The sequence below is a fragment of the Ptychodera flava genome (assembly GCF_041260155.1).
Source record: "Ptychodera flava strain L36383 chromosome 23 unlocalized genomic scaffold, AS_Pfla_20210202 Scaffold_23__1_contigs__length_28996876_pilon, whole genome shotgun sequence".
NCBI lineage: Eukaryota > Metazoa > Hemichordata > Enteropneusta > Ptychoderidae > Ptychodera > Ptychodera flava.
This window is the reverse complement of record NW_027248277.1, coordinates 18,553,534-18,581,283: the sequence shown is the minus strand read 5'-3', so window position 1 is coordinate 18,581,283 and position 27,750 is coordinate 18,553,534. Positions and strand designations below refer to the sequence as shown.

Genomic DNA, 27,750 nt, shown 5'->3' with positions numbered 1-27,750 from the left:
CCCTAAATGGGCCAGCTTATCAAAATATTTCATAGCGAGTTATGACAATAAACTTAATAGTGATTATCACTACCTCCATCTCAATTTCAAAGTCAACAACAAACGAATCCCAATGGTGTATGGGGATATGTTAAATACCTGGAAGTCACTTAGACTTACAAGAGTGAATCTGCCAACATCAAAACAGAATCTTCTTAGAGAAGTTCTGTGGTATAACGACAATATTAAGAATGAAGGAAGTGTCCTCTTTTATGACAAATGGTCAAAGAGTGAAATTTTAAGGCTTAAGGACATCTGGAATGATGACAGAAATGACTGGCTTCAACAATGGGAAATAATTGCAAAAATTAGAGGAGGTACAAATAGACATGTGCAAGAGGAAATTAAGACAGAGTATGAAACACTCCTCAATGCTATTCCAGATTCCTGGAAACAAATCATCTCTTCAAACATCCAAAATGAAGAAAACTATGACATCTTAGACTTAGAGAATTATGGTCTGACAAAAAGTGAGGTCAAAACCAAGTCACTTTATTGGAAATTAGTTGATAAGAAATGGCATGCAGTCAGAGGTCAGATTGGTCAAAAATGGGCTGAGAATCTAAGTCTTACTGACAGTTACAAAGCTACTCTATTCAGCCGTCTTAATTCAACAGAAATTGTCAGCAATTCAGTAAATGATTTAAATTGGAAGATTTTCCATCGAGGCCTAGTCACAGGAAGCTTGGCCAAAACTTTCAATTTAAGTGATGGGAAATGCCATATTTGTGGCCAAGAAGAAACACTGGAACACATCTTATTTGAGTGTAAATATGTTAAAGAAATCTGGCAGAAATGTATTTCTTTCTTTGTCAGAAACCACAACTTTGATAATAATATCAATATCAAAAGATTAGCAATTGCAGGAATCGAAAATGATAATAATGCAACATCTGACATTATTTACTGTATTACTTCCTTTGTAAAATATACAGTTTGGAATATTCGAAATTCGGTTACTCTTGATGGGATTAAAGTTTCCCTTCAATGTCATGCAATTGAAATGTCATCTCTCCTCATGGATGAATACATTGTATTTCATTTATAAGATGATGAACAAAACTGAGGATTTTATCACAAAGTTTTCAAGCCTTGTAAGACTGGAAGGAGAAGAATGCATCCTGAATGCATTCATATGATGATCTTTGTAATCAAACAGCTAATTACTTGTTTTTTCACACAAGACGCATTGTAATTTTAACGCATTCACAGTTATGTAGATTTGTTTTATTTGTGACTATGTTGAAATAAATTTATCTTTTTCAAAAAAAAAAAAAAAAAAAAAAAAAAAATAGGTTATCTGCCAGTGTATGGGAGTTGACAGTTTCCCTTGTAGTGCTATTAATAGGGTCTGTAAACCCCTGAAAAGTCCTTGAAAGCACTTGAATTTAAACCTCCTGGAAAGTCATGGAAAAGACCTTCACAATGAGAATTGAGTCACGCAAAGTCCTTAAAAATTTATAGGCCAACTACATATTCCAAAATTTACAAAATGATCGGTCATGACATATGGTAAAAAATAATATGTAATGATTTCTAAAAGTGCTTTATCATAAAAATTTACTATTCAAATGGTATTTAGGACCTCAATAAGTCTTTGAAAATCTCTTGAGAGTAATTGAATGGTAAAGTGAGGACTATGAGTGTATAGGGACTATGCATGTATCAACCAATTACAATGGTTTTGCATGTAGAAATGAAACTATATTGTAATTTTCTGAAAAATTTTCACACAATACTCAGAATGATAGGTCATTTTAAGACCGTACTCAAAAAGTGATTTTATATAATGCTTGATTTCAAGATAAAAGGACAAGAATTTTCCTTTCAGACTACAGAAAAAAAAATAGTGCAAAAAATGCTGACTCAGCAGTTTTCATCCTGGTGATAAAAATGTGTCATTTTTAACTTTCATTGTGTGGTGAACAAAGCATGGTTTTCTAGTTTACTAAAAAGTCATGTGTGAAAAGAATGTTATAGATCTCGGCTGCCAGAAACAGATATGATTCATACTGAATCACCTTCATACATGTTTTAGCACTGAAATTTGTCACCAAGCTGTGTGAGCTGCAAACAATTATAGGGTATTTATTGCGTATTGCTCACAGTTTAATGTATCTCAGAAAATGAAAACAGGAACACTGTCTCATTACATATTTCGTGGGTTCTCACCTAGGCTGCCAACAACAAATGTGCAATTATAAGGAAAATGACAATACTTTTTACTTTTGCATAAATGTGACTCCAAGTTATTCTTTGGAATAACTTATGCCAGTCCCAAGGTCAAATATGACTTCATTGCCATGGTCTTCTGAAGGAACTTACGCCGTAATATCAAACAGTTTACCAACCTTCAGAGAGTGACATTATGAAGCAAAGCCTTCATGCCTTCATAGCCTGCAAGCCTACAGTGCAAGCCTGTGTAGCCTTCAAGTGCAAACCCATTTCATTAACACACTATTTAAAGGTATACTGTCAACTGTTCCAATTTTGCCACAGTTACCATGGAAAGAGAAAATCTAACCAATCACAGATTTTAAGCGGGTGGCTGCTTTTTAAAAACAGCTCCCTCGCATGGGCATTTTGAATACCAAGGAATGCCCCTTTGACCATATATGGGCATATTTAGATTACAGGTGACTGTATACCTTTAAGGTAGAACACGCCTCGGGGACAAATATTCAGACTCTAAAACTTCTACTGTAACAATTCTTTTGTGATATACCACCTGTGGGTTTTCATTTTAAACCTCTTGGTGTAAGAAAACTTTTCGCTGACTTAGTTTTTTGAAATTCGAAAAATTTATTTTTTTCCATGAGAGTTGACACAGGGATGGCGGCCCTTTTGAAGTTTAAATATTGGTAAATGTTCGACCCCCAATTTGAAAGAGAATGATTGAAAGATTCCTCAAGGAAAGTTTGAAGGAAAGTTTAAGTCTTTCAATTTCGAGGCGCATACAACCTTAAGTTCAGTGAGTACATAACAAAAGCCATGAAAACATCGACGACAGAATTCGTCCGGTCTATACTACAGTTGATAAAAATTAACATCAAAATATCAGGTTACATTTGCTGTGTAAGAGTGGTTATCTCAGGAGGCAAGACAGTTGGTCACGGTTAAAGAAACCTTAGTTGTATCTCCTGTAAGCTGGGTTCAGTGAAGTTAAAGTTTATACTGGAGTACCATTATTTCTTTTTACAGTTTTGTTGTTAAACAAGAAAGAATGCTGCCGATATCGTAATGTCTTCAAAATGCACTATAAATTGTCTCATTTAGACAATTATGTCTGCGTACATTAAAGGGCCAGTGGCTGTAACTTTTTGATTTTTTTTTTTCATTTTGTTTTGTATATTAACTACTGTTTCTTATGGTACTCCCCATCAAAAGCATTTTGAGGCACACTGTACTCAAAATGTGCAGACTGCAACTTTCTTATCGACAAGTGAATCTTGGTACGGTCTGGACCAGAATTCAAAGTGTGCATTTTACATGTACAGGTTTACACACCATGTTTACTAGCTAAATAGTGGGTATTTCAACATGCTGTGTTAGGAAATTGAGCAAGAACTGCCATGTTGACATAAAAATAAAGAAAATAGTGAAAAATCATCAAAAGTTACAGCTACCGGCCATTTTGACATGCTGTACTTTGAACTCTGTTCAAAGAGTTTTAGTTATTTTTCTTTTCTTTTTTTTATTTACCACAATTACTTAGGGTTTTTTAGTCTATTGTTTTTATGTTATTGAAAATACTACCTGGCAACCAAGTTGAATTCCGGATTTAATACATACAAACACCAATATTGTACCTAATGGCTGCCAATGACTAACGTATGTAAATATTAATGTCACTAATATGTGATTGTTTGTTTCTGCAACTAAAATTAAGATATATAAAAATGCAAATCTGAAAGGAATTGTCAATTTTAAAATAAGTGGTAAAAACTCTGAAACAAGAACAAAAAGAAACCCGAGAATTTTTAATGAAATTTTAAATAGAGAAATAAAACTAAACCAAAAACCATCAATAAAGGAATACTTATAGTGTTTGAAAAGAAGCATTTTAATTTTCAAATCAAACACAATAGTAACAAAAAGAAAGCATCATTTTTTCTACTCATAACTCAAGATTAAAAAACTATAAAAAACTAAACAAGTTACTCTCTCTCTCCGGCTCTCTCTCTCTCTCTCTCTCTCTCTCTCTCTCTCTCTCTCAGATTTTTTTGTTTCTCCGAGGGCCGAGGTGTATGTCTGGGAGCAGGGTTAGAGTGTTAGACGACGCCATCATGCGGCTGATTCTTGGGAGATGTCTGGCGTGTGAAGCAACCGACAGATATAGCCTGACCTCGGATTGAAAGGTCGTTTCCTGAGAACAGCATCAGATTCACAAGCATGTAAATTAGTGACAGTTGGTGTCGTTAGATGTTCCACGGCATAGTAGCTCCATGCCAGCTCGGAGGGATCAGGACTGTGTGTGCAAGCATGTATGCATATGTCTTGCCGACAAGGAGAAAGTTGAAATACGCCGATAATATGTCGACTCAAAACGAACATAGTATCATTACACTTACTACTTGCGTAGAACCATTTCAAAATCAAATGCACGCATGTATGTCGAGTAAACCCTGAATAGTTGGAAAGAAAAGTTGTGCAAGTACTACTTTCAAGAATGATCATGGTTTGTCTTTGTCGAAACTTAAAATGGAAGAGCTGGTATACAAAATCGACAAAGGGTAGCTCGCTCTTTCCAACCAAATCGATTGACAGAGCTGTTCTCCCCGATATCCATTACGAATCCGATGTACAGTATTAGAATCTGATTCTGAATACGAAGATAAATACGACGGAAGCACAACAATAACAGGCATTGACAAAAGGCGAGCTCACGGGCGATATACATTTAAACTTGACTCAAAATTTTGGATAGAAATGCCAGGCATATGTCCCCCGTGAAAAGCAGACAGTACAGAAGGTGTCTAATTGAAATGTCGGCTGTTGGCAGCGACACGGATGATAATGCCGAGCGAGAGGTAAGTCCGTGAGCGACCGGCCAACAACCGTGTCGTGTCCACTGATTCTGAAAACGACTTGACATTGACGCCTATGTTAACAAGACAGTACAGGAAACCGGCGATTTCCTGTATTTGGACGAGCCTTTCAATTCTGAAAATTTCCCTTGGAAACAAAGGGATTTTTTAGAGAATCTTTACGGAGGGAGACGTTCTGAAAGCAACTTCGTGAACGTATAATTTGCCGGTTCCCAGTCGGTGAACGCTCCGTGACCGTTTTGATTCATTGCCAACGTGCCCTACGCTCAGCGCAGCTCTCGACATCTGCGAACAAATCTAATCCGTGCATTTTTTCGGACATTGACGATTTCTCCACCTCTCGAAGCCAGACTGCCGTAGTCTGACCAATTCGACCAAAATCCGGGTCCGTTCTTTTGACTGTCTTGTCAACGGTGAAGTGTCAATGACATGACATTATCACCGCCAACAGTGTGCTAGACCAATACTGCGAGTACGGGGTGCAAAATTTCGCCTTCGGGTGTGCACCGCATGGTACCGTTACACGGTGTCGCTGACCGGAATTTCTCTGCTTAGGGCCGCAAAGCCAAGATTTGGTGGGTCCAGATTTTGCCGGGGAACATAAGACCTCACACGCATATGAAAGGGTTTTATTATTTCGTGTACATTATTAGCTACTAGCTCTATGCTGTTCAAAGCATTATAGGCGGTATGTACGCCCATGGTCTATCCATGGAGGTCTCCGCCACTACTTCCATGGTTTTGCCACGAATCTACGTTTATCGTGGAGGTAACTTAGATCATGGTCTATCTATGGAGGTAACTCCATGGTCAATCCTTATGCACATAAAATTATCATGGGTCCCAAGGCTTTGTTGATATTGTCACAAAGTGTATACAGTGTCCATTTTGCCCACATATTCAACAGCATAATACTGTACAAGTTCCTGTTATATTCTGTTTTAACACAGGACTTTGGAAGTATGTTGTGTTCAGATTGTGCAAAGGAATTTTACAATTTATTCATCTTGTTATCTCAATGCTTGTGCAGCCATCTTTTTTCCTTTGCACCTTTGTGCATGCTTTCTGATAGCACTGGTCATTACCAGCTGATTCAAAAATTTGCTTTCAGATAAACTTCACGCATCACGCATAAATCCCTCTATAAAGTTTACTACGCTATTTGCAAAGCTAAATACATGGAAGATTTACTCACCATTGATTGCTCACCCCTAATTCCCTGTAAACAAGTCCACAATCACACTAGATAACAATTGGTTTTGGTCAAACCACTGTGGTGAAAGGGTTAAAAAAGTACAAGATCAATGTACCCAGTCCTTTACCTGTACAAAAGTTATTTCAGAAGTTGGTGGCCATATAAATTTTCAAATTTTTGATAACTTGGAAATAATAAGGCCATTCAATGCCTGTTTCCATGTCACCTTAAATTATCTGCCTGTGATTTTGAAAGGATAGTGTAAATTCAAGTTTACCATCTCAATAGATTTTTTTATTCTGGGTACTTGTGGCAAGTTGCCATGATTACTATACTTTAGTATAAATGCACAGAGTTACAAAAGACCCCATGCATACCTTTATACAAATTTGCCCTCAATGTCCTAAAAACTAAAACATTCATTTCTGACATTGTAGTGTCTTGGCAGAAAGGAAAGTGATACTGTATGGCAGGAATAGGCTTTTACCTGACGTAACAGTTCAATGATGTCTAAGACAATCTGATCGATGGAAAAACTATTATAATATTCCATCACAAGAACAAGTACCGTGTTTAACCTAGCATAACCCTACAATGACATAGGGAGCAATCTGATCAATGCAACAAAAAATTAGCCGTTTTATTGTACACTTCTATGTGAACTTGCACAGTGGACTATTGATGAGAAATTTCCTGAAATTTCAATGTGGGCCCTTGTCTGGCACAGTGTGCAACGTACACGTACACGTACTCTCTGGACTGCCAGACAAAAAAAAAGTGTGAATTTACGGGTCTAGCAAGAAGCAACATGTTTGCTGCCCGTCTCAATCCATTTTGATTAAGTCGTTGATGTTGTAGGGCACAATGACAAGATATAAAAACCACGGCCTCACATACAATGTGTGAATTTTTCATTTTTCCACAGGATATGGCAGCTGACTTATTCACAGACTTGATCGATGAAGTAACTCTGGGACTCTGTTTTGAATTTCACCGATCTTGCAAAACTGGTGCTTTCTTCCTTGATGACGTGGACCCAGAGTGAGTATCACTACAAAGGGAAGGGCGTCGTTAGATCTGTGCCTTTGCAACTTTTGTGTTTATATTATGTATTCCATGCGCAATATCTAGATATATCTTTTCAACATAGCTACAACATTTAAATGTTACGATGTACATTTTGACAAACATGATTTACCTGTCATCGTATTAGCACAGTGCTGACAACCCCGCCCCTTCGATATTTACTGTATTTTTCAACATAAATAGCTGTCATGTTTTATTATTATACGGTTTACCTGCCAAAGACATCTTACCACTTCAGCACGCCCAGAACACTACAGCTAGAATAGTGTGACGTACCAGGAAATTCAATCATATCACACCTGTTCTTATAAATCTACATTGGTTACCAGTTGTCTTCAGAATCCAGTACAAGACTCTACTCATCACCTGCAAGGCACTTCATGACAGCACTCCAACATATATATCAGACTTAAGGGGTAGACCCACCTTCCTTGAGTGATTTTGGTCATTTTTTGTTTTATGGTAAATTTTGAATCTGTCTAATATGGCCTTTGAGTGGACGATAAGTTTGAAACCATAACATACTCGGAAATGAGTAAGATTTTAACAAAAATGAGCATTGTAGGCCAGTTCGCGTGCCGTGTTTTTCTTATGTCTTAACGGTTTCCAGATTAGTCAAGGCTATCTCAAGAGCGTAAGTAGATTACGTTAATTCCGTCCGGAGGAGTGCGCATGCGTCAGTCTTCTTCCCAGCTGGCGGCAGGAAGTATGTCGTGGCTACTGAACATGCTGCAGGTAGCCGTCGATTGCAAAAGCATGGTCCACATAAGCGAAATATCAAGCATACTGTATGGCCGGGAATGAGAGAACAGTTGAAATTGTCAGAGTTACAGTCAGGCTTAAAACTCCAGTTTCCGATGCGTTGAAAAGGTGTAAACTGGAAATGGTCGCAAGCGAGGAATGTAACGCAGAACGCTTACTCATGACTAAACTGAGCTTCGAACAAAAACTGGTGATACATCTTGCGCACAACAGAGAGGCTACTCATTGTAGTTTACGTTATTTTTACCTCGCTTTCCTATAACACGTATTTAATAAAACTGTTCCCGTACAAAACAAATAACAGCAGAAAATCCAAATAGTAGGTCTTTGTCTTTACATGTTTGCTAAATAAAGTCCAGCATTCAAAATTAATCGCCGCCGAAAACCAAAACGTACATTTGTGTACGCTAAAAAATGACGTGGACTCAATGCAAAGTATAGTCTGACATTCAAAACTGACCCCGCCCCAATCAAACTAGGCTACTCCGAAAATCCAAAAATTACGTCTTTTTCTGATAACAGTTTACATGTTTGTCTGCACCTAATGAAGTCCGACATTCAAATTGATCCCGCTCCGAACTAATTGCGACTGATGATAAAAATGTCAGATGATTTTTTTACGTCTGCAAATGCCCAGTGAAGTCCGGCAACCAAAACTGTTACCGCTTACGTTACGGTTTACACGTAAAGCATGCAATGAAGATTACGTTCCTGTACGTCACCACAAGTTTTCTATCTTTTTTTGTGAAAATGGTTGCGACGTCTTTTTGTTTCGACAGTTGGGCGAGCAACATTCCTCTCAGTAGAAATTAGAAATATGCCAATAGTTCAAAATTTTATAACGAGAAAATCGCGCCGGTGTCTGCTCTGCCCGGTTAGGAAACGTGAGCTTATTGTTTTGTAAATTCCATGCGAACACAGAGGGAACGTGATGCGGGTAATGCACGTACAGTTTAGAATGATGCCGTGATTTACAATGCAAACACAATGTTGACCTAGCATTTGTTTTTCAATCTGTACCGGAGCCAATCATATAGCATATATAATTTGTCTCGATCAACTGAACTTTTATTGGCGGACTGCTCATGAAGTGAGTCGAAGTCCAGGGTCGAAATCAATCTCGATTGAAAAGTATCCGATATTTCACAGCACAAATTCATGTCAGTATAGCTTTAAAATCATTGCGATTTAATTGTTATTAGGTAATTATAAACTTATGCAATAAATTTAAAGAAACCAAAATTGAAAATGATAGAATAGTTTCCATGAAATTGAAAAAAATTAAACAACCATGAACGTGCTTTTTTCGAATCAGCAACTACTTTTTCTGTTGATAAACCCAATCACGTTGAAAAACAGCGTGCTGCTGGCCTGTCTATCGTCGTTATTATAGTAGTTCAACGGACAGTACAGTCACCACCGGAGAACGACGAATGCTCGTTTCCACATATCAGAGAACGCGATATTCAACTGTTTTGACTGAAGTTCACGCATTTCATTACTTGTACAAAATTCGACTGTCGCGATTTTAGAATGACGCATTCAGTTTAATGTCAGCGTGGTCTCAGATTCACATCTGTTTTAGGTACTCTCCTCCATGGTATTCGTGAAGCCAAAACAAGTCGCTTTTAGAATTGTTCAAGTTTCTTGTCAAAATCGATTTATTTCAGTTTTTCGCCAACTTTTTATCTTTCTATTAGGAAATCGTTTTAGATACCAGATATTGTCAAGTGTTGTATTTAGTTTAGCCTAACGATGGGTTCTAACCTGGCACAACACAAAGTTAGCTTGGCAATGGTGCTTCTGAGGTCGGAAACCGCGTTCATGTAGCTGTCCGTTTTTAGCCCCATGCCATGTTCAAGGCGGACTGTGGTCGTACTTCAACATGCAGTACGGAACGTAAAAGCTAACGTCGCAACACGGCGTCTGAATGAATTCGTCTTTGTCGGTATGTACCACATTGTAATTCATTGTCACGTGTCTCTCTCCGGGCAGGAAGCTGAAAACGCGGTGACGATTGCGCAACCAAAAGAGAGGAAAACACGATGTCATCGGACTTGGCATGCAAAATCACATAATTTTACGAAGTATATACGCAGCCAGCCATTTCTTCGCTTGATAATCAAATTTTAACTGGTACACAACAGTGCACAGTTAATACGCTAGTTTGTATTTAGCTAGAAGATTATCCCCAGATTTAGCTCGGAATGACAGTTGTGTAAATAAAGCCTAACGCTTACGCCGCGAACTGGCCGTTTCAGTGTTCATTTTCTTCCAATTTTCACGTCATGTATCATTTCATTCATACCACAAATTCAGACAATTGTGTCAAAAGTCCTGTACTTCATTATGGGCAGGGAATTTCCACCGAAAATGTGAGCAAACAGGAATTTTAGCTGACTTTGTGCGACTCCTAGGGTCGCATACACATTTCTGCGATTTACTCCATTCCGTTTTTGGCAATGTATGGCAACTTCTGGAGAGTGTAACTTGGCGCCGCGTTGACGGATTAGCCTTATCTTTGCACAGGTTGTAGTTAATGACTGTTTCTACAAAACCGTGTCTCAGAATTCCGATAATGTTCCAAAAACAAAAGATATCGTGACAAACGTGGACAAAAGCCGTTAATTTATTCAGAATCCACCACTTCTCACTTTCAAGGCTAATTGTGCAAAAACAAAGCGGAGTATCAAAAATCCAAGACACGGTTTTTTACACACCTTACCCTGCTAGCGATTGCAGTAAACGGCTCACCAATGGCCATCACCCTCTCGTACTTACACTTTTTAAGTGAAAAAAACTCAAAAACACACATTTTTGAGGAAAACAAACACATGCAAACAGGTTTTGAAATATTCTCACAATTTTTATAATCTTCAACTGTCGACCTACCCAAACATATACTACATGTCGGGTTAAAGATTCATTTTAATGGTGAAAAATCAGGTTAAAGAAAAGTGTCTGTGAATGTGGGTCTCCCCCTGAATCCACCGTAAACCTATATCCGGTACTCTCCGGCCAAATGACAAGGATCTTCTTCATGTTCCACAATGCAGACTGAAAACTTATGGTGAACGTGCCTTCTCGCGTGCTGCTCAACTTAACTGGAATAATTTACCCTTAGAAATACGGCAGTCTTCCAGTCTGGAAAATTTCAAGAAAAGCATCAAGACCCATCTCTTCGAAGGAGCCTACTGACACCTTGCCATAACTTTGTACAGCGCCATTGAACACTACTTCGTAGTGGATACTGGCGCTCTATAAATTCTTCTGATTGATTGTTTTATTGTCAACAATATGGTCAACATCCAGAATACTTTTCAAAATGTAACACATGTGGAAGGCATCTCCTTTTCCAACGACCCCCCTCCTCCCTTTGAGCCTTTCATCCCCATTTCACTCTCTAGAGGTCCAACTTTACCATAGAAAACAATAGGATTGGCATAAACCATGGTGGTGAAAGGGTATAGCCCTCTTGATGATGATTTCACTCACTGAATTGACGATTTTTTCACTATTTTGTGATATGAGGTTATTATGAAAATACAGCAAATGATGCACAAGGACATTGGGGCAGCGTGTCGTCCGATGCGAAGCGGAGGATGATGTGCAGCGCCGATGTCCGAGTGCATCCTTTGCGGTATTTTCGTAATAACCTTATTATTATACATCTTACATTCCTGACTGAGGTATCAAATTTTCAGACTAGTGACCGTTTTCATGCAGTGTCAACAATCTTTCTTCTGATTTTATCGCGCCAGTGTGGAACGCTATCTCGGACGCGCTTCTGCAAGTTTTGGAATGTGTGCACTGCACACGTACGTACAGAGCGCATGCGAGACATGTTCTGGCACTCGTCCAATGGGTCCCTTGAAACCGTTCAACAGTGAACGCACAGTACAGCCGCAGGGGATGGGGCACCTAGAAACCGTTCGTGTTACGAAATGGGCATTCCGTACGGCTTTTTAGCGCACGCAAAATTCTATTGTTCTCGATGGTAGATGTATAATAATTGTATAGATACTAGTTTCTTGATAGAAATACTGGTACCGTTCGTGACAGAAATGAATTGAGAACACATTCACTGTGTGCCAATGAAAGAAATCAGTACTCTCTCTCTCTCTCTCTCTCTCTCTCTCTCTCTCTCTCCCTCTCATTATCAACAGCACAATGAAGCAGTATGGTAAGTTATATTACATTGTACATTATTATTACTAGAATAGTTGACAAGCCAGAGGTGAAAATCTTTGAGATGTAACTGGTTCTATTATAACCACTTATGTCATATTTAGCACAGGCAAGACAGACTCAGCAAGTCCAATGTCAGAAGCACTGCACTGTTCCTGTCTGTTCACATGGCACACATTTACCTTCCAGAAAAGTATTGAAGACCTGGCACCAGCAAGACATGCACTGCAGAACTCATATTTTCTAATGATGAGCAAAGCAACTGTATATAGTTTCTGGATGCTCACAATGCCAAATGTTGCAGTTTGAAAAATGGATCAAAATTTCTACCGTACTGTAACAGATAGCTGAGGTGATCAGTACTTATCAAAAAGGTTTACGCGAAAACTTGTCAGAAATCTGTCGTATTTCTTCAATCCCTGACATACATGTTGGAATATAACATCATAAAAAGATATTTTGAGAACCCATTTCTTGCTCTGATTTGAAGGCAGACCATTCTAACAGGTGTCAGGCTAGTCTGGCTCCAAGACTAAATAGGTTTGTTTGTGCATTTTACCCTTTAAGTCAATTTTTGTTGATTTTTACGGAAATTTTGATAAAAAACTGTAGCCAATGAAATGTGATATCCATTTTGTCCAAAATTAATAAATGACTCATAGAAAAATTCCTAAAAATTTGTAAAATCTTGCACTAAAATTTTGGTGGGAAAAATTACAGCACTCAAAGGGTTAAGGTAGTATGCACCTCCAAAGTGAAAGACTTAAACTTTTTCTCAAACTTTCCTCAGTGAAACTTTCAACCTTCTCTCAACAAATCAAGAATAAATATCAGGGGTCACCGTGCAAAGTTTTGTACTAGAGAAACAAATTACCTGACTATGAATGATATTTAATATTCAAATGGCTGCCACCCCAGCGTTAAATTGAAAATTTGATTTTTGAAAAAAACTAAGACACTGAATATTTTTCTTACTCCAAAAGCTTTAAAATGAATCCTCACAAGTCATAGATCTGCATACTGCTTGAATAGATCCGTAGTGAAGATTATGGGTCAAGTAAAGATTTCACCATCAAGTCTTTATGAAAATCAAACATTCAGTTTTTCCTTGTAGAGATAAGTTGATAACGGCCATTTTGAATTTCAAATATTATTAAATTTTAGCTTGTTTCTCTTGTGCCAAAATATGTACAGTGACCCCTGATTTATATTCTTTACTTTGACAGAGAATGGTTGAAAGTTATGTTGAGGAAAGTTTGCAGTTTTAAAGTCTTTCGATTTGTAGGCGCATGCTACCTTAACTTTTTACCTACCAGACAGTATCATTTCCCCATCAGCCAAGTCAGTAAAAAGCAGTATTGAACCAAAACCACATGTATTTTCACTCACTTGGCTTGGTATGTTATAGCAGCTTTAGTTTGTAAAAATCATGTGTACAGTATCTCTGTCTTCAGGGAGCTTCAAATTGTCAAGCCTTTGTTAAAATGCACCATATGGGACATATTTTGCTTCACTAGGTAAGGGTTAAAAATCATTGCCAAGGCAAGTGTCAGTGAGATTGATAGCTTCAGCAAATGCATGAAGCTTCAAAAGCATATTACTGAATGATTAATTTGTTTTTCGACATGAGCAGAAATAGTTGACAAGTTAGGTTTAGATGTCTTCGGCCAAGTTCCCTTGAAGAAGACCCTGGACTGTGTCTGTCCAAACTGTAACAGAACGCTGTCAGCGTCCAGGTTTGCACCTCATCTGGAAAAATGCATGGGAATGGGAAGAAACAGCAGCAGGATAGCCAATAGAAGGTAAGGGATAAAAGACCTAAAAATCTAGGGATAAACATGACCCTAGAAAAACTAGGGACAAACATTCCCTGAATAGCCAATAGAGGGTAAGGAATGAATGATCTGATAATCTAGAAGGTGAGCGATAAGAGGACCTGGAAAATCTAGGGATAATCATGACACACAGAGAAAAACGGGGACAAACATTCCCTGAATAGCCAATAGAGGGTAAGGAATATTTGACCTGAAAAATGTTGGGAAAAACATAATCCGTGAAAAAACAAGGGAAAAAATGACCTGAAAATCTAGGGATAAATATGACACATGAAAAACCAGGGATAACATGCCATGAATAGCCTATAGAAGGTAAGGAATAAATGACCTGAAAAATGGAGGGAAAAATATGACCCATGAAAAGCTAATGATAAAATGACCTGAAAATCTAGGCATAAACAGTATACATGAAAAATCAGGGATAAACATAGCCTGAAAAGCCAATAGAAGGTAAGGAATATATGACCTGAAATTCTAGGGATAAAATGACCCTTGAAAAACTGGGGACAAACATGCCATGAATAGCCTATAGAGGGTAGGGAATAAATGACCAGAAAATCTGGGGATAAACATAACCAGTGTGCCATTTCACTTGCCAATTGCCTTTGATGCAAGTAAATTATTTGCTTCACATGTAAAGATACAGGGCAGACCAAAAGAAACTTCTACAATTCTTCAAAATGGCACAAAGTTTCTAGAAATCCATGTTTGTTAGAGGGCGCACTGAACATGACCCATGAAATACTAGGGTTTACATGACCTGTGAAAAAGAGGGAAACATGCTAGTACAATAAGTATTGTTAGAAACAATTTGCCCTCAAATTGCCTGTGATGCAAGGAAATGTTTCGTTCACATGATGTAAAGATACAGGGCTGATGCAAAGAAATTTCTACAATTCCTCAAATTTGCGCAATGTTTCCAAAACTACCGGTACATGTTTGTTAGAGGGCGCACTAAACACGACCCATGAAATACTAGGGTTAATATGCCCTGTGAGAAGCGATGGAATACATACAAGTACACTAAGAATAGTTAGGATTATATGCATGTGAAAAAACTACAAGTATTATCTAGCCAGTATTGCATGTGTAAAAAGTAAGGATACAATTGTATATACCTTGTGGTCAACTACTGGGAGGGAAATCATCAATTGAAAGAATAGTTATATAGCTGCAGAAAACTTTGCCATTGTTTTGTATCCATTGAAAAGCTAGGGATGTGTGCCCTGTGAATTCATGTATTAACCCCTTGACTACCAAGGCCAATGTATTCCTATATACCAGGCCCCTTATGTAAATATTGATAAAATCTGGGGTGTGGTCATTGCATAAACACTGCTTAGAGTAAAAATTAAGTAAGTACCAATAAACCATATATTTTCTGAATCAGCATGAAATTTCCACTTTTTCATACATAAATTTTGTATTTCCAGGTCACGTGACTGATCACATGACACGTCATGTGACCAGAGTTGGCAAAGAATATGAATATTTGAAGCATCAGCACGTGTTTTGAATCCATAAACTTATGCAAATTGAATACAGTTGCAATTTTCATGGCATTGTCTTTACATATATGTAATAATAACTACCCTTTACTTTATTTATAGATGTACCTATTTAAGATTTTCTCACAAAAGGCAGAGTAAATGAACCATAAACATCAGCATCTGACATGATTCTGTATTTGAAAATCAACACATTTTATATTTGTAAACACCTGCTTTAAGTCTTCCTTGCAGAAACATGCATCTAAAATGGTTATGATTTATCAAAAAATATTTCACAATATTTAAAAATACATTTTAGGGAACAACATATCACATGACCAAACACATGACCAGTCATGTGACCAGTCATATTGATAATATGGCTGCTATAAAATTTCACTGGCTTATAGTAAAACACTGTATTTCCTCTAGTTTCATTCACGAATATTGCTGTTAATAAAACATATTTACATATAAATCATTTGTTTTCAATAAATAAACATTTCATTTCATTAAAAAAAACCATAAACATCTTTGCGATCGTCCGTACTTCTGAAAACTGTAAACAATCAGCGCGACGCTTCAGTGACCAGCCTGACCTTTTAGGGTTGAGGTCATGGGTCACGACATTTGCTTCCGGATTTTGGCCATATTCGGACGTACGGGGGCGCAATCACATTCAGGCCAAATCGGAATACATCAATCTTAGTTGAGCTGCGTGCAGGCGCCGAAATTACGGGATTTTTAGCTACAAAAACGAAGCAAATACGCCTATTTAACTGTGCCGGATATTTCCGGCACTCAAGGTATATGGTAATTCAATATGGCGCCGGAAATATCCGGCGCCATAGGTAGTCAAGGGGTTAATATTCCTAAGACTCAAAGATCCATCACTTGAGGGCGCTCTATATGTTCCCCCTCTTACCGGTACCTGTACACCATGTAAAAAGCTAGCAAAGTGTGTGACCTCTGAATAACTATGGGTGTACTGTGTGTCCTTTCATTCATTGGGATTTATACAGAAATATATTTTGTGATACTGTATGGCTCAGAATCAAATGTATGATGGTTATAGTTGTACTTACTCAAAAATAAAGTACTGCACCGGACATCTCTACCATTACTTCAGCATTGAAGTACTGATTGTGCACAGGCCCTGACATGCTACAAAGTGACGATGTCACATTAAAGCAATAGGTCCATAAAATTATATACAGTGATCAATTTATTTAACATTACATGTATACACTATATCTAATACTTTAGTCTGTCAGTGTATATGTAAATGTACCATCACACATTTAAACCTGAAAATGAGTATACCGGTACTTCTGTTATAGCGACAAGAGTCAGCAACTTTTCAATTTTAATGTTATATCTCTCACTTAACATTTCTACACTAAACGGGGAAGTTCTTAATCCCTGCTTCTTTCATCAGTGGTTGTTGACATGGACTGTTTATGTCATTTAGTCCTTTGCTCTCCTTTGAAAGTTGTACACAGTTACTGTAGTCACTTTGCTCAGAGAGAAAACTGACAAAGAACCTGCCCTATGAAATAACGTCAGTCTTTGCTCAACTGTGATTCATTTTCCCCATGTTATGACATTACTTTGCTACACCGTTGTGATTTTTTTGTTACAGACTTATTGCAAATAGCGGCAAAGTGGAAAGTGACAATGACATTGATGATCAGGAAGACGATTGGTCTTCAAATGTTGACAAGAAAAACAGTAAGTCAATCAATTTATGATATTTGGTAAAGCTGAACAAAATTTGTAATTTCCTTTGATGTCAGCATGCTCCGAGGTTAAGATTGAAATTCTTGAAAATGAGCAGTTATGTAAATGAGGTCAAACCAGGTCATATGGTGTCATATGTCTGTTTGTCTCCTTGTCTGCTGTGACCATGTTGTACATTCAGCCTAGTAAACAAACCAGGATTTGTCTTTGATAGGATTTATTTTTAGGTGTCATCAGATAATCAATTATAAGATGGCACACAATCAGTTCTTTTGATCGATGCAATGGTTATACCAAGAAAATGCAAAAAATGTGTAACTTTAATCTTGACAAAAACCTCTATGGAATCAATGGCTTCTGTGAAATCTGTGCTTGAAATTTGAGGATCAGGAAAAGTGAACGTTTTGAAAACGCCAATAAATCTTTTCATTCTATTTCTACTCAGTGTACAAGAAATTCAAGAAGGAAAAGATGGTGAATTCACCAAGGAGAGTGACCAAACAAGGCACTAGTAAAACAAAGAATGGTAGGTAGAGAACCCTTTTACCAAAATAGTTTGGCCCAAAGCCATTGTTGTCAAAGTGATTTTGGACCTCTTTACTGGGTGAAGAGGTTGAAAGATTTATTCTCAATCTCTGTCTTCTTGCCTGTTTTCCACTAAATCATTAATGTACCCCCTTGCCTAGACTTGGTTCAAGTCTGTGATTTGTGAATTTTTGAGTGGAGTAAACGCAATGATTTGTATTCTGCTTTCATGTGAAACGCGCGCTTGAGTGGACGCGATGAGTGGAGTGAACGCTAAACAGCGGAGTTTCACCCGGAATCACAGACTTGGCTTTCTTGCACGATCTGCGTTGCTATAAATTATTCATGAGATGACGTTTTCTTTACTCATATATTATTCATAAGATGACATCACTAAATTTTACACATTGGGGGGAGTTTACCAATTGACCCAAACGGGACGTGCATAAAGCTCACATGGCGTTGTTGACAACATGTCGAGTGCGATCACTTCCACATATCTGTGTTGTTTGTGGGGCCCATGTTGCAAAATGCGAAAATCGTCGCCGGTTATTCAAGGATGGAAAAAGACACCGTCCTTACAGTTGTAGCCTGTTCTCTTACGTGCCCAAAGCGATGGAAATCAAAACAATGTGGGGCGACTTCGTATGTCAGTGATTTTCCGCTGCCGGTTGGTGCGCAGACGAACACATCTTTTCCCTCAATGTAACTCTCAACAAGCTTTCTTTGGTAATCTCGCATGATTAGCGATGGTCGACCGATCAGTTGTAAAACGTGGTTGATGTACGAACTTGATGCCATTATTCGCCCAGATATAAAACGTACTCGATGTCTAGCTTTGCACGGAGATGACAACAAACTTTTTAATGCATGCAGAGGTTTATTAGCATGCGTTCTTCTTATTGGCCAGAATAACGGCGGGGGCTGTCAATCATTTTGTATTTGCTCTACGTCACTGTGTACACAGTCCGTCTCACCGCCTGTACTTTGCAAGAAGTCCAAGTCGGTGAATCCGGCAGAAAACTAACTCACTATTACGCAGACTCAAACGTGACGCATTCAATAGCTGGGAAAACCTGGCGTGAGCTGCCAAATTCCGGATAGGTTTGTACGAAATAGGAGAGACACAAGAAAAACTGTTACAAACGATTTTATTTTTTTAAATTAACCGACTTGAACCAAGTCTACCCCTTGCCCATAATAGACAAAAGCAAACTTTGTACAAAAAATAATGTATGAGTCGAAGCAGAGTACATTATGGAGTGCAAATTTTGCTTGAGTCCATTATAGGCCAGGAGGGGGTACATTATTGCTATTATTTTATAGTTTTGGCAATGCCAATGAATTTGTGCTGGATAAGCTCATACATCAGTAATAATATAATATGCAATATTCTCTGTTCATTGTATACAACTTATTCCCGTGAATTTGATATTTACTAGTGCATCAGATGCCAGCCATATAAAACTATGATTTGACTGAAATTAATAACGTCAATGCAGTTTTCAAGTCTCTACATATGTCATTTATCCTGTTTAATAATTAGTGTGCCCTCAAAGCTTTAGCCAATCGGTTGGCTTAAACCTGCTGGTCTTTTTTCTAATTATTGCCAAACAGCCAATCAGGCGGAGAATAGCCCTAGCTTCAGACTCCCTAAGTTGCTGTAAATAATGAAATCAGATATAACCTCCCAAGCTACTCCACATTGCTATTTAAACTGATTCAACCTTGAGTCAAGAGAGTTCTCACTAACACCAGAAAATTGTACATATCACTTACACTGGTGTAGAGTAGATGCAAAGAAATTTCCAGAATGTTCTTAAGTGACTCAAAGACTGTGTGAGTGCACACTTGTTGAAAGGCAATATCCCAAACTGTCTACCGGTAGTTTTAGGGGGGTGAGTGGCCAGTCAGTACATTGTATATATACATGAAATATGAAGGTCCATCTCGAGAAATGCCAATGGCACTGTGTCTCTCACTTTAATATTTTCACATTTGTTATTACCATAGATTATTTGATATTTTTATATTTTAATACATATTTATCTTTCTGTTTCCAAGGTGATACAGGTAGTGTACACTCAGAGTCTGGTATTTCATACAGTGGTAAGGTAAGTATGTCCCCATATCAGGTACAATACATTTGTGCAACTGTAGTTTCTTTAAATTTTTATGAAGAGGGGGCACAAATGGCCCCTAACTGATTTCAGTTTTTTGGGTACATATAATAGGGTATCCAGACCGTGAAAATGTACCGGACTCCAAATGGAAAACTGGTGTTGGTTGCTCTCTAAGAGTATGTTATTTTTTAACCATGTGACCCAACAGAAAACAAAAACCTATTTGCCGAGGCCTAGGTTACAAAACATCATTAAGTCTTGGCGTAGCAAATTCCATACCAGGCTGTGCCTTGTCAGCCATTTGAATGTACACTTTCAGGTCACTCAAAATAGCAGGTGCTAAGGCCTGATGACCCCAAAATCCCATTTCACCAGGCTCATTCAAGTTATACTGAGAAAAAAGCCTGATTCCAAACCAATATTGGCATATCCCAAATCAGGTATTTACACTGTCTCTCTTTAGCACAAATATCTGACATTAAGCTCTATCAGACCAGTTGACCACCCATTAACGATGTTCCACTCAACCCAAAATATCCACTTGGAACCCATCCTCCATAACTGAGCCACAAAGTAACCCATTGAGATTCTTCCACTCAACCCAAAATAGCCCATGTAGAACCCAAGTTCCATAACCCAGCAACAAAGTAAACCATTGAGATTCATCCACTCAACCCAAATTTGCCCAATCAGAACCCAACCTCCATAATCCTGCAACCATGTAAACCATTGATGGAGATTCTTCAACTCAATAGAAAGTAGCCCAATCAGAACCCAACCTCCATAACCCAGCAACCAAGTAAATCATGGAGATTCTTCAACTCAACAGAAAATAGCCCAATCAGAACCCAACCTCCATAATCCTGCAACCAAGTAAACCATTGAAACTTTTCAACTCAACCCAAAATTGTCCAATCAGAACCCAGCCTCCATAACCCAGCAACCAAGTAAATCATTGAGATTCTTCCACTTAAACCAAAATATCCACTTGGAACCCAACCTCCATAACCTAGCAACCAAGTGAACCATTGAAACTTTTCTACTCAACCCAAAATTGCCCAATGAGAACCCAGCCTCCATATCCCAGCAGACAGGCCCTGTTAACCATTCCCTGTGTTCCACTTTACAGCCATACAACGGATATGAATCTCTGTCCATGGAAGAGAGGAAACAGTTGCTGATGAACACCTGTGGTGTCATATCAGAACATACCAGGAAAATGTGTACAAGGTAAGCAATGTAATACCAAACCTGGAATTCAAATGGGCCATGGTACAAACCAACCCACATGCGCAAACATGCATAGAACTATGTGTATTTCAATACGCACTTATACAGGTGGGTGTATTCAACCCTTTGAGGGCAAAGTCAAATTTTTCCACCGTTATAAAATATACCCAAGTCAATTTTTTTCAGATTTTTGCCAAAATTTTGATTAAAATTTGTAGCTTATTAAATATGATGTCCATTTGATCCAAGAAATTAGAGAAAAATTCATATAAAATTGTAAAAAGTTGCACTAAAATTTTGGAGGGAAAATTACAGCACTCAAAGCGTTAAATAAGATCATACCATATAATTCAAAATGCCACTATTTTAAGTTTTCCCTATATTTGCTATGATTGGGATGGCTTTTGAGCTACATCAAAAACCTGCTGTTTGCAGTGAACTACCAAAATCTCTAAAAAAGCATGCAGCTAATTCAAAGTGTTTTACATTACACCAGTTGGGGAGTGCAAGAGACTCAACACATTTTTGGACAGTTTTTGGTGTTTTCATTGACGTTACATAGACTCCATACTCTGCTAAGCTTTGGAACACTGATCAGGTTTCCCCACAAGAGGACTTTGAGGAGCAATCCACTCCTCTGTTTTTTGAGCAACCTGTTGGTATGGTTATAACTACATACCGTACTCATCCGAGTATAAGCCCCTGCTCGTGTATAAGCCCCCCTACTGATTTTAGAGGATTTTAGAAAATGTATTACATCCGTGTATAAGCCCCTACCCTAGTGTAACTCAAATACAGAAAGGTTAGGAGAGTATATTTGGTCATTTAACATGGTAAAATTACTTTTAGATAATAAAGAAACTATTAAAAGATGTTAAACAATGGGAAACTGGAGTTCCCTTGACAATATTGTAAGGAAAATGACACGTTTTTCCATACTATCTTGATTCTTTGACCCTGCTCACCCCCGTCGCCTAAATAGAATAGTCTCACTCACATCCGCCATTGTTTATTTTCATTCACGGCCCACGATGTTTCATGCTTGAAACATGCAATTTCTCTTGTTTGAAGCAATTTTTCATTTGTGAAGACTTTTCCTGGTGACTATTACAATTCCCACTGCTATGTTGTTGTTTTCACAAGATGTAGGCAGTTTGATACTGGAATATTGAGTTGCCTTTCCGTGTAGGCAATGCATGCCAGTTCACATTACTGACCCTGTTGATCAGCAGCATACATGACGTCTTTGTTTCAAGTTTGGGGTTTTTTTCGACGCTGAAATTTCACCAAAATTTCACTTCTGTATTCAGAGATTGTACAATCAATTTCTTTGGATGTGTAAGTCGATTTTGAAAGCGATAGAAAGATCGAGTGGTGTTGAAAAAAATCGTGCATAAAATTAGCATAAATTAAGCGTCCATGCCAGATAACATGGGGTTGCTCGAGTATAAGCCCCTCCCCTAGTTTTACTGCTGTTTAGTGTTGCCGAACCGGGGGCTTATACTCGCACAAGTACGGTAAATGAAGACATTTTCACAACAAAAGAGTATGCAAATTATAGCCTTTGTATCTACACACACTTTAGTATTGTTAGACATAAGAATGTGTCATGGAATGTTACCCATATAGCCATTGAGATGGAATGTGCCTTGGGGACAGAAATTAGAACTCAAATTTTTACAATTCTTTTCTGATGTATCACTTGTAGGGGCTCGTTTTAAAGCTCTTAGGGTAAGAAAAATTTCCACCATCTTTGTTTTTGGAAAATCAAAAATTTTACTTTTACCCCCTAACTTTACCACAAGGATGGCGGCTATTTTGAATTTCCAATATCGGTAAATGTTAGGTGATTTGTTTCTCTTGTACCAAACTTTGCACAGTGACCCCCGATTTTGATTTTTGACTTAGTGAGAGTATGTTTTGAAAGTTTCATTGAGGAAAGAGTTAACAACAGTGAGGCCTTTCACTTTCAATGCATACATGTATACTACCTTAATGTGTCTTGTTTCCTTCATTACAGATCTCACCGATGTCCTCAACACAGTGATGAACAAAGACGAGCTGTCAGAGCTCAGCTCTTAGGATCTTACGATGACACAGTCAGAATACGACCTGATGGGTAAGTATACCTTGCAGGTGACAACTTCTGATTTACCAAGACATTGTGTTGATACCCCAAGTTTGTAGCCCGAAATAGCTTCTACCGAAAAAAAAGACTATATCCAAAGCGGAACGGCAGCGTCACCTGACTTAATATGCGGTAGCACGACTTGTAAAACGCTATCAATATGGAGCGAAGTGAGTACAACAAACAGCATGTCACTAAATGTCCGAAAACTGGGGTCGTCTGAAAACTGTCACACTGAGTGTATTGTTATGCAAATTAACCAATAGTCAGGGTAAGTTAGGTTCCCACAGACTTTGAAATTCTCCCACTGTTTTTTTCATGGGGGATTTTATCTCATGCAGTTCTTGAGCCAGGGTAATCCCTGTATCTGGCCGCTCTGTAAGGGTGACCACTAAGACAGGTTTGACTTAAAATTAGAAAAAAATGTTTATGACAAGGTATCTAACCAGAGTTTGGATTTTCTTTTTAGAACTGTCGGAGAGACGGATGACATCCATGTAGATATTGACAGCTATGAAGATACTGAAAATTCTTTTCTACGCGATGCATTTACCTGGGATGGCAGCTCAGCTAATGCATCACCTGCTGATTCCAACTCAACAGCAAGTAAGTAACAACTGTTTTTGTTTTAAAGGGATAGTATGGGTAACTCTTGATGATTTTTTTCACTATTTCTGTTATGTATGTCAAGTACAAGTTCATGTTCCATTCCCTAGTGAATACGTATTTAGTTTGTCAGCACAACATCTACTTGTGTAAAATGCACTAGTATATTGTGTACATTTGAATTCTCATCTGAACCAGAATTCACTTGTCAACAATAACAATGCAGTCTACACATGTACAGGTTGAGTTGACAAGCTGAATACTGTATATCTCAACACACTTTGGGTAGTTGAACAAGAAACAGTAGCAGTCTGCGCATATTTGATGATTTATTTCACACATGTTGTGTGACAACTGCAAGTTATTGTTCTACTCCCAAAAGTATATTTAAATACCCAGTATTTACCTTGCCATCACAGCGTCTACACATGTAAAATGCACTAGTATATTGTGTACATTTGAATTCTAGTCTGCACCAGAATTCACTTGTCAACAATAACAATGCAGTCTACACATGTACAGGTTGAGTTGACAAGCTGAATACTGTATATCTCAACATACTTTGGGAGTAGAACAAGGAACTATGGTTGACATGTAAAACAAAAATAGTTTTAAAAAAATCATCAAAAACGATAGCTACTGGCCCTTTAAGGCTGGCACCAAGCGTTTCCAGCTCATGTTACTGGAATTCCTCCGGGAAGATTAATTGAATAGGGACAGGGACAACGGAAACAGTACAGGGGTTCCCATGTTATGTGTTACTCATTCCACATGACTGTACCGTACATATGGAAAGCATTAGCAATCAGGGTTCTCTGCAAGGGGATATTGAGGGATGGAATGAACACTCCTGTGTTTTTAGAGCGTTCTATTCATGTGTTCATTATGATTCAAAGGAATGCACACATCGTTATGTAAATTGCTACTGATTTGCTTTTCCGAGCTGTGGAGAACCCTGGCAATACTATACACCATGATCTCGTTTCAGTTTGTTCACTGATACATACGCATCAGGCATACAAATCCTAGTGAATTTTAGATGATGATATATTCTATTGTATTACCAGCAAAGCCAGTGAGTTTCAATTCCAGTGAAAAATTTTAAATGTTGAAAGGCAGAAAGTAAATCCATATTAAAAAATAGTAACCTACAGTTATTTGAATGCTGGTGTTTTGTACATACTTATGGAACATTGTGATAGGAGCAGTAAGAATGAATTGTAGGTGTAGACTCCACAATTGTTTAGCACCACCAATGTTTACAGTACAGTTACTTTTGTTTTAAAAGCATGGAGTTCCAAGAACTTGCTTGTCACGTTTTAAACTGTGACTATCAACATCTTGGCAATGGCTATTCTCAAGATGTAGTGAAATTACTATTTGAAAACTTTGTAAAGGCCCTCCTTGCTTAGTCTCAGTTTTCATGAGCTGTTTGAAATTACAGTAGTAGGAGCCTAGCGTAATTGCCAAGCGTAATCGTGAGTGTAAATCAGGTATAAAGCAGTGGTATCTAAGCTGATGAGGCAGATGGTATGGACATTCAAACTCGATTCAGAAAAAAGTGTCATGGTGTTTTAGTTTCTGCCATCGAATTAGCCTTGTAGGACAAATGATTAGATTCTTAGGATAATTTATTTCAGCTTTTGTCTTAAATCATGAGAAACTTAGGAATAGTGCATATCCTATGATGAGTCTGTCAGTGCAAATTCAGTCTATTCACAATCATTATGTTGGTCTTTTCTTCAAATAAAATCAACCATCACTACCTGGCGCCTGCTGGAAACATGCAGTGTCTTGGAAGGTTATATTTGATTGGTAGATTGTCACTATTCACAGCAACTTAAGGAGTATGTAACTTGAGCTATTGAGTAGCTTATTGGCTGTTTGGAAATAATTCTATGAAAACTGAGTTTCAGCTAACCATTCAGCTAAAGGCTTCCAAGACACTTCACAGTAGCCCAGCGCCTGTGAATAGGAATTTTATTCTTAAACTAGGGGGACTAGTGTTGTACTACAAGTCTGTATCCATATGTTTATTGTTATGTTAATAACCCATGGGGGACTAGTGTAGTATCGCAAAACTGTATCCACATATTTCATTATGTGGACTAATGTAATAGTATTAGTAATAGTATTTTTTATTATTATGTTATTAACACATAAGGACTATCGTAGTACTGTAACACTGTATCCACTTGTTTCATTGCTGTGTTAATAATCCAGGGAGACTATTGTAGCACTGCAACATTGTATCCATACGTTTTATTGTTATGTTATCAACATAGAAGGACTAGTATAGTACTGTTACACTGTATCCATTATGTTTTGTTATTATGTTAATAAAATATGAGGACTATCTAGTACTGCAACACTGTATCCATATGTTTTATTGTTATGTTAATAACATATAAGGACTAGTGTAGTATTGCAACACTGTATCTATAAGTTCTACTACATTGATCTATTATTATTTCACATTGAATGGACCACTTGCTTCTTAAATCAAGCATTTTTCGAAACCAAGCCAACCTTGCAAGTTGCTGGATAATATAACTGTTCTTCTATTTCAGGTACCAATAGTAACATCACCAAAAGACACAGAAAAAAGTCAAAACATCAACGACACAAGAAAACGAAGAGCTCATTATCTCATGAAAATATTGACTGAAATATGTAATTAGAAAATCGGCGCGCATTGAACTTTTTCATAAGTCTAGCGCCCTCCTGTGGCCACTGTGAATTTGAAGTAAAAGCGAGGCCACTGGGAAAAACCTGGGCAGCAGCTGGGAGGGTTTTCCCCAGTAGCCCTGGTTTGACTTCAAATTGACAGTGGCCACAGGAGGGCGCTAGACTTATGAAAAGGGTGTTTCAATGTTTATTGATCCAGTGGATCCAAGAAAATGGCATTGATTTCCTTTGCTACTTTTGTTGAAATTTAGTTTTTGTTTTCCCCTGAGAATGCACAAACCACAAAGGAAGCTATCGGTTTACATGTCATGTGATTACGTCCGACACCCCCTCCCCCTATGTTGTGAACTTCCTCATTTTGTGTACATGGTTTCAACCTCACCATGGAAAACAATGGGGTTTAACCAGACTGCTTTGAAAATGGGTTGACAAAATTTGACAAGTTTAGTTTGCAATCTGGAGTGCTTGTCACAGTGTTGTATTTATATTTTTCCTTTTTTCACCACTCTGTATACATGGACACTCAACTCTCTCGATTTTTTTTTCAAATTCATACAAAATTTGTTTTGTTCTTCTAGATTATTTTCAACAGAAATAAACTTGGATATCATTACAAATTACAGAAACACAATCGTTTTCTTCTGTTTGTTGGTCTCCGCAGACAAAGTCCGGGGGACTTATGGTTTGGGTTCCATGCGTCCACCTGTCTGTCCGGCCAAGATATCTCAGACATGTCTGAGCCAATTCTGTTCTAACTTTGCACAAGGATAATACTCTGTTGTATACATCGTCACATCCATTGTTTGACTGTGGCGTGCATAACCAGTGCTAATTTGCATAATTAGTAATTTTTGAAAAAGAGCTCTGTTTCTAGAGAGACTGTCAAGTTTGATGAAATTTAGTACAGAAATTTAGTACATTTAAAAACAGTATCCCTGTGAGAAGATGTGGGTGGTCACGATTATAGTTTTTGACAGTTTTTTTTTTTTTACAAATTTCATAGTGTTTTAATGTATAAAGTTCAGCCCAGCTATTTACAGTTGTACAGAATAACATTGGCATTTCAC

General features: G+C 37.9%; 1 protein-coding gene across 1 annotated transcript; it reads left to right on the top strand.

Moving 5' to 3' along the window:
- The first annotated feature begins 4,872 nt into the window (after nucleotides 1-4,872).
- Nucleotides 4,873-27,314, top strand: LOC139123557 (ataxin-7-like protein 3). Its single transcript, XM_070689730.1, has 11 exons — nucleotides 4,873-5,069; nucleotides 7,208-7,323; nucleotides 12,297-12,313; nucleotides 13,952-14,120; nucleotides 17,286-17,374; nucleotides 17,829-17,909; nucleotides 19,973-20,022; nucleotides 21,161-21,261; nucleotides 23,282-23,380; nucleotides 23,859-23,995; nucleotides 26,566-27,314. The coding sequence occupies exons 1-11, from the start codon at nucleotides 4,980-4,982 to the stop codon at nucleotides 26,661-26,663; spliced, it is 1,047 nt and encodes a 348-aa protein (XP_070545831.1). The 5' UTR covers nucleotides 4,873-4,979; the 3' UTR covers nucleotides 26,664-27,314.
- Nucleotides 27,315-27,750: the final 436 nt, after the last annotated feature.

What these genes read in the sequence shown, in the direction of transcription:
- LOC139123557 (XM_070689730.1), top strand. Translation starts at nt 4,980, where the DNA reads ATGTCCCCCGTGAAAAGCAGACAGTACAGAAGGTGTCTAATTGAAATG. An exon ending in AAATGTTGACAAGAAAAACA is followed by an intron (nt 17,375 to 17,828) that starts GTAAGTCAATCA and finishes ATTTCTACTCAG; the next exon opens with TGTACAAGAAATTCAAGAAG. An exon ending in ACCAGGAAAATGTGTACAAG is followed by an intron (nt 21,262 to 23,281) that starts GTAAGCAATGTA and finishes CCTTCATTACAG; the next exon opens with ATCTCACCGATGTCCTCAAC.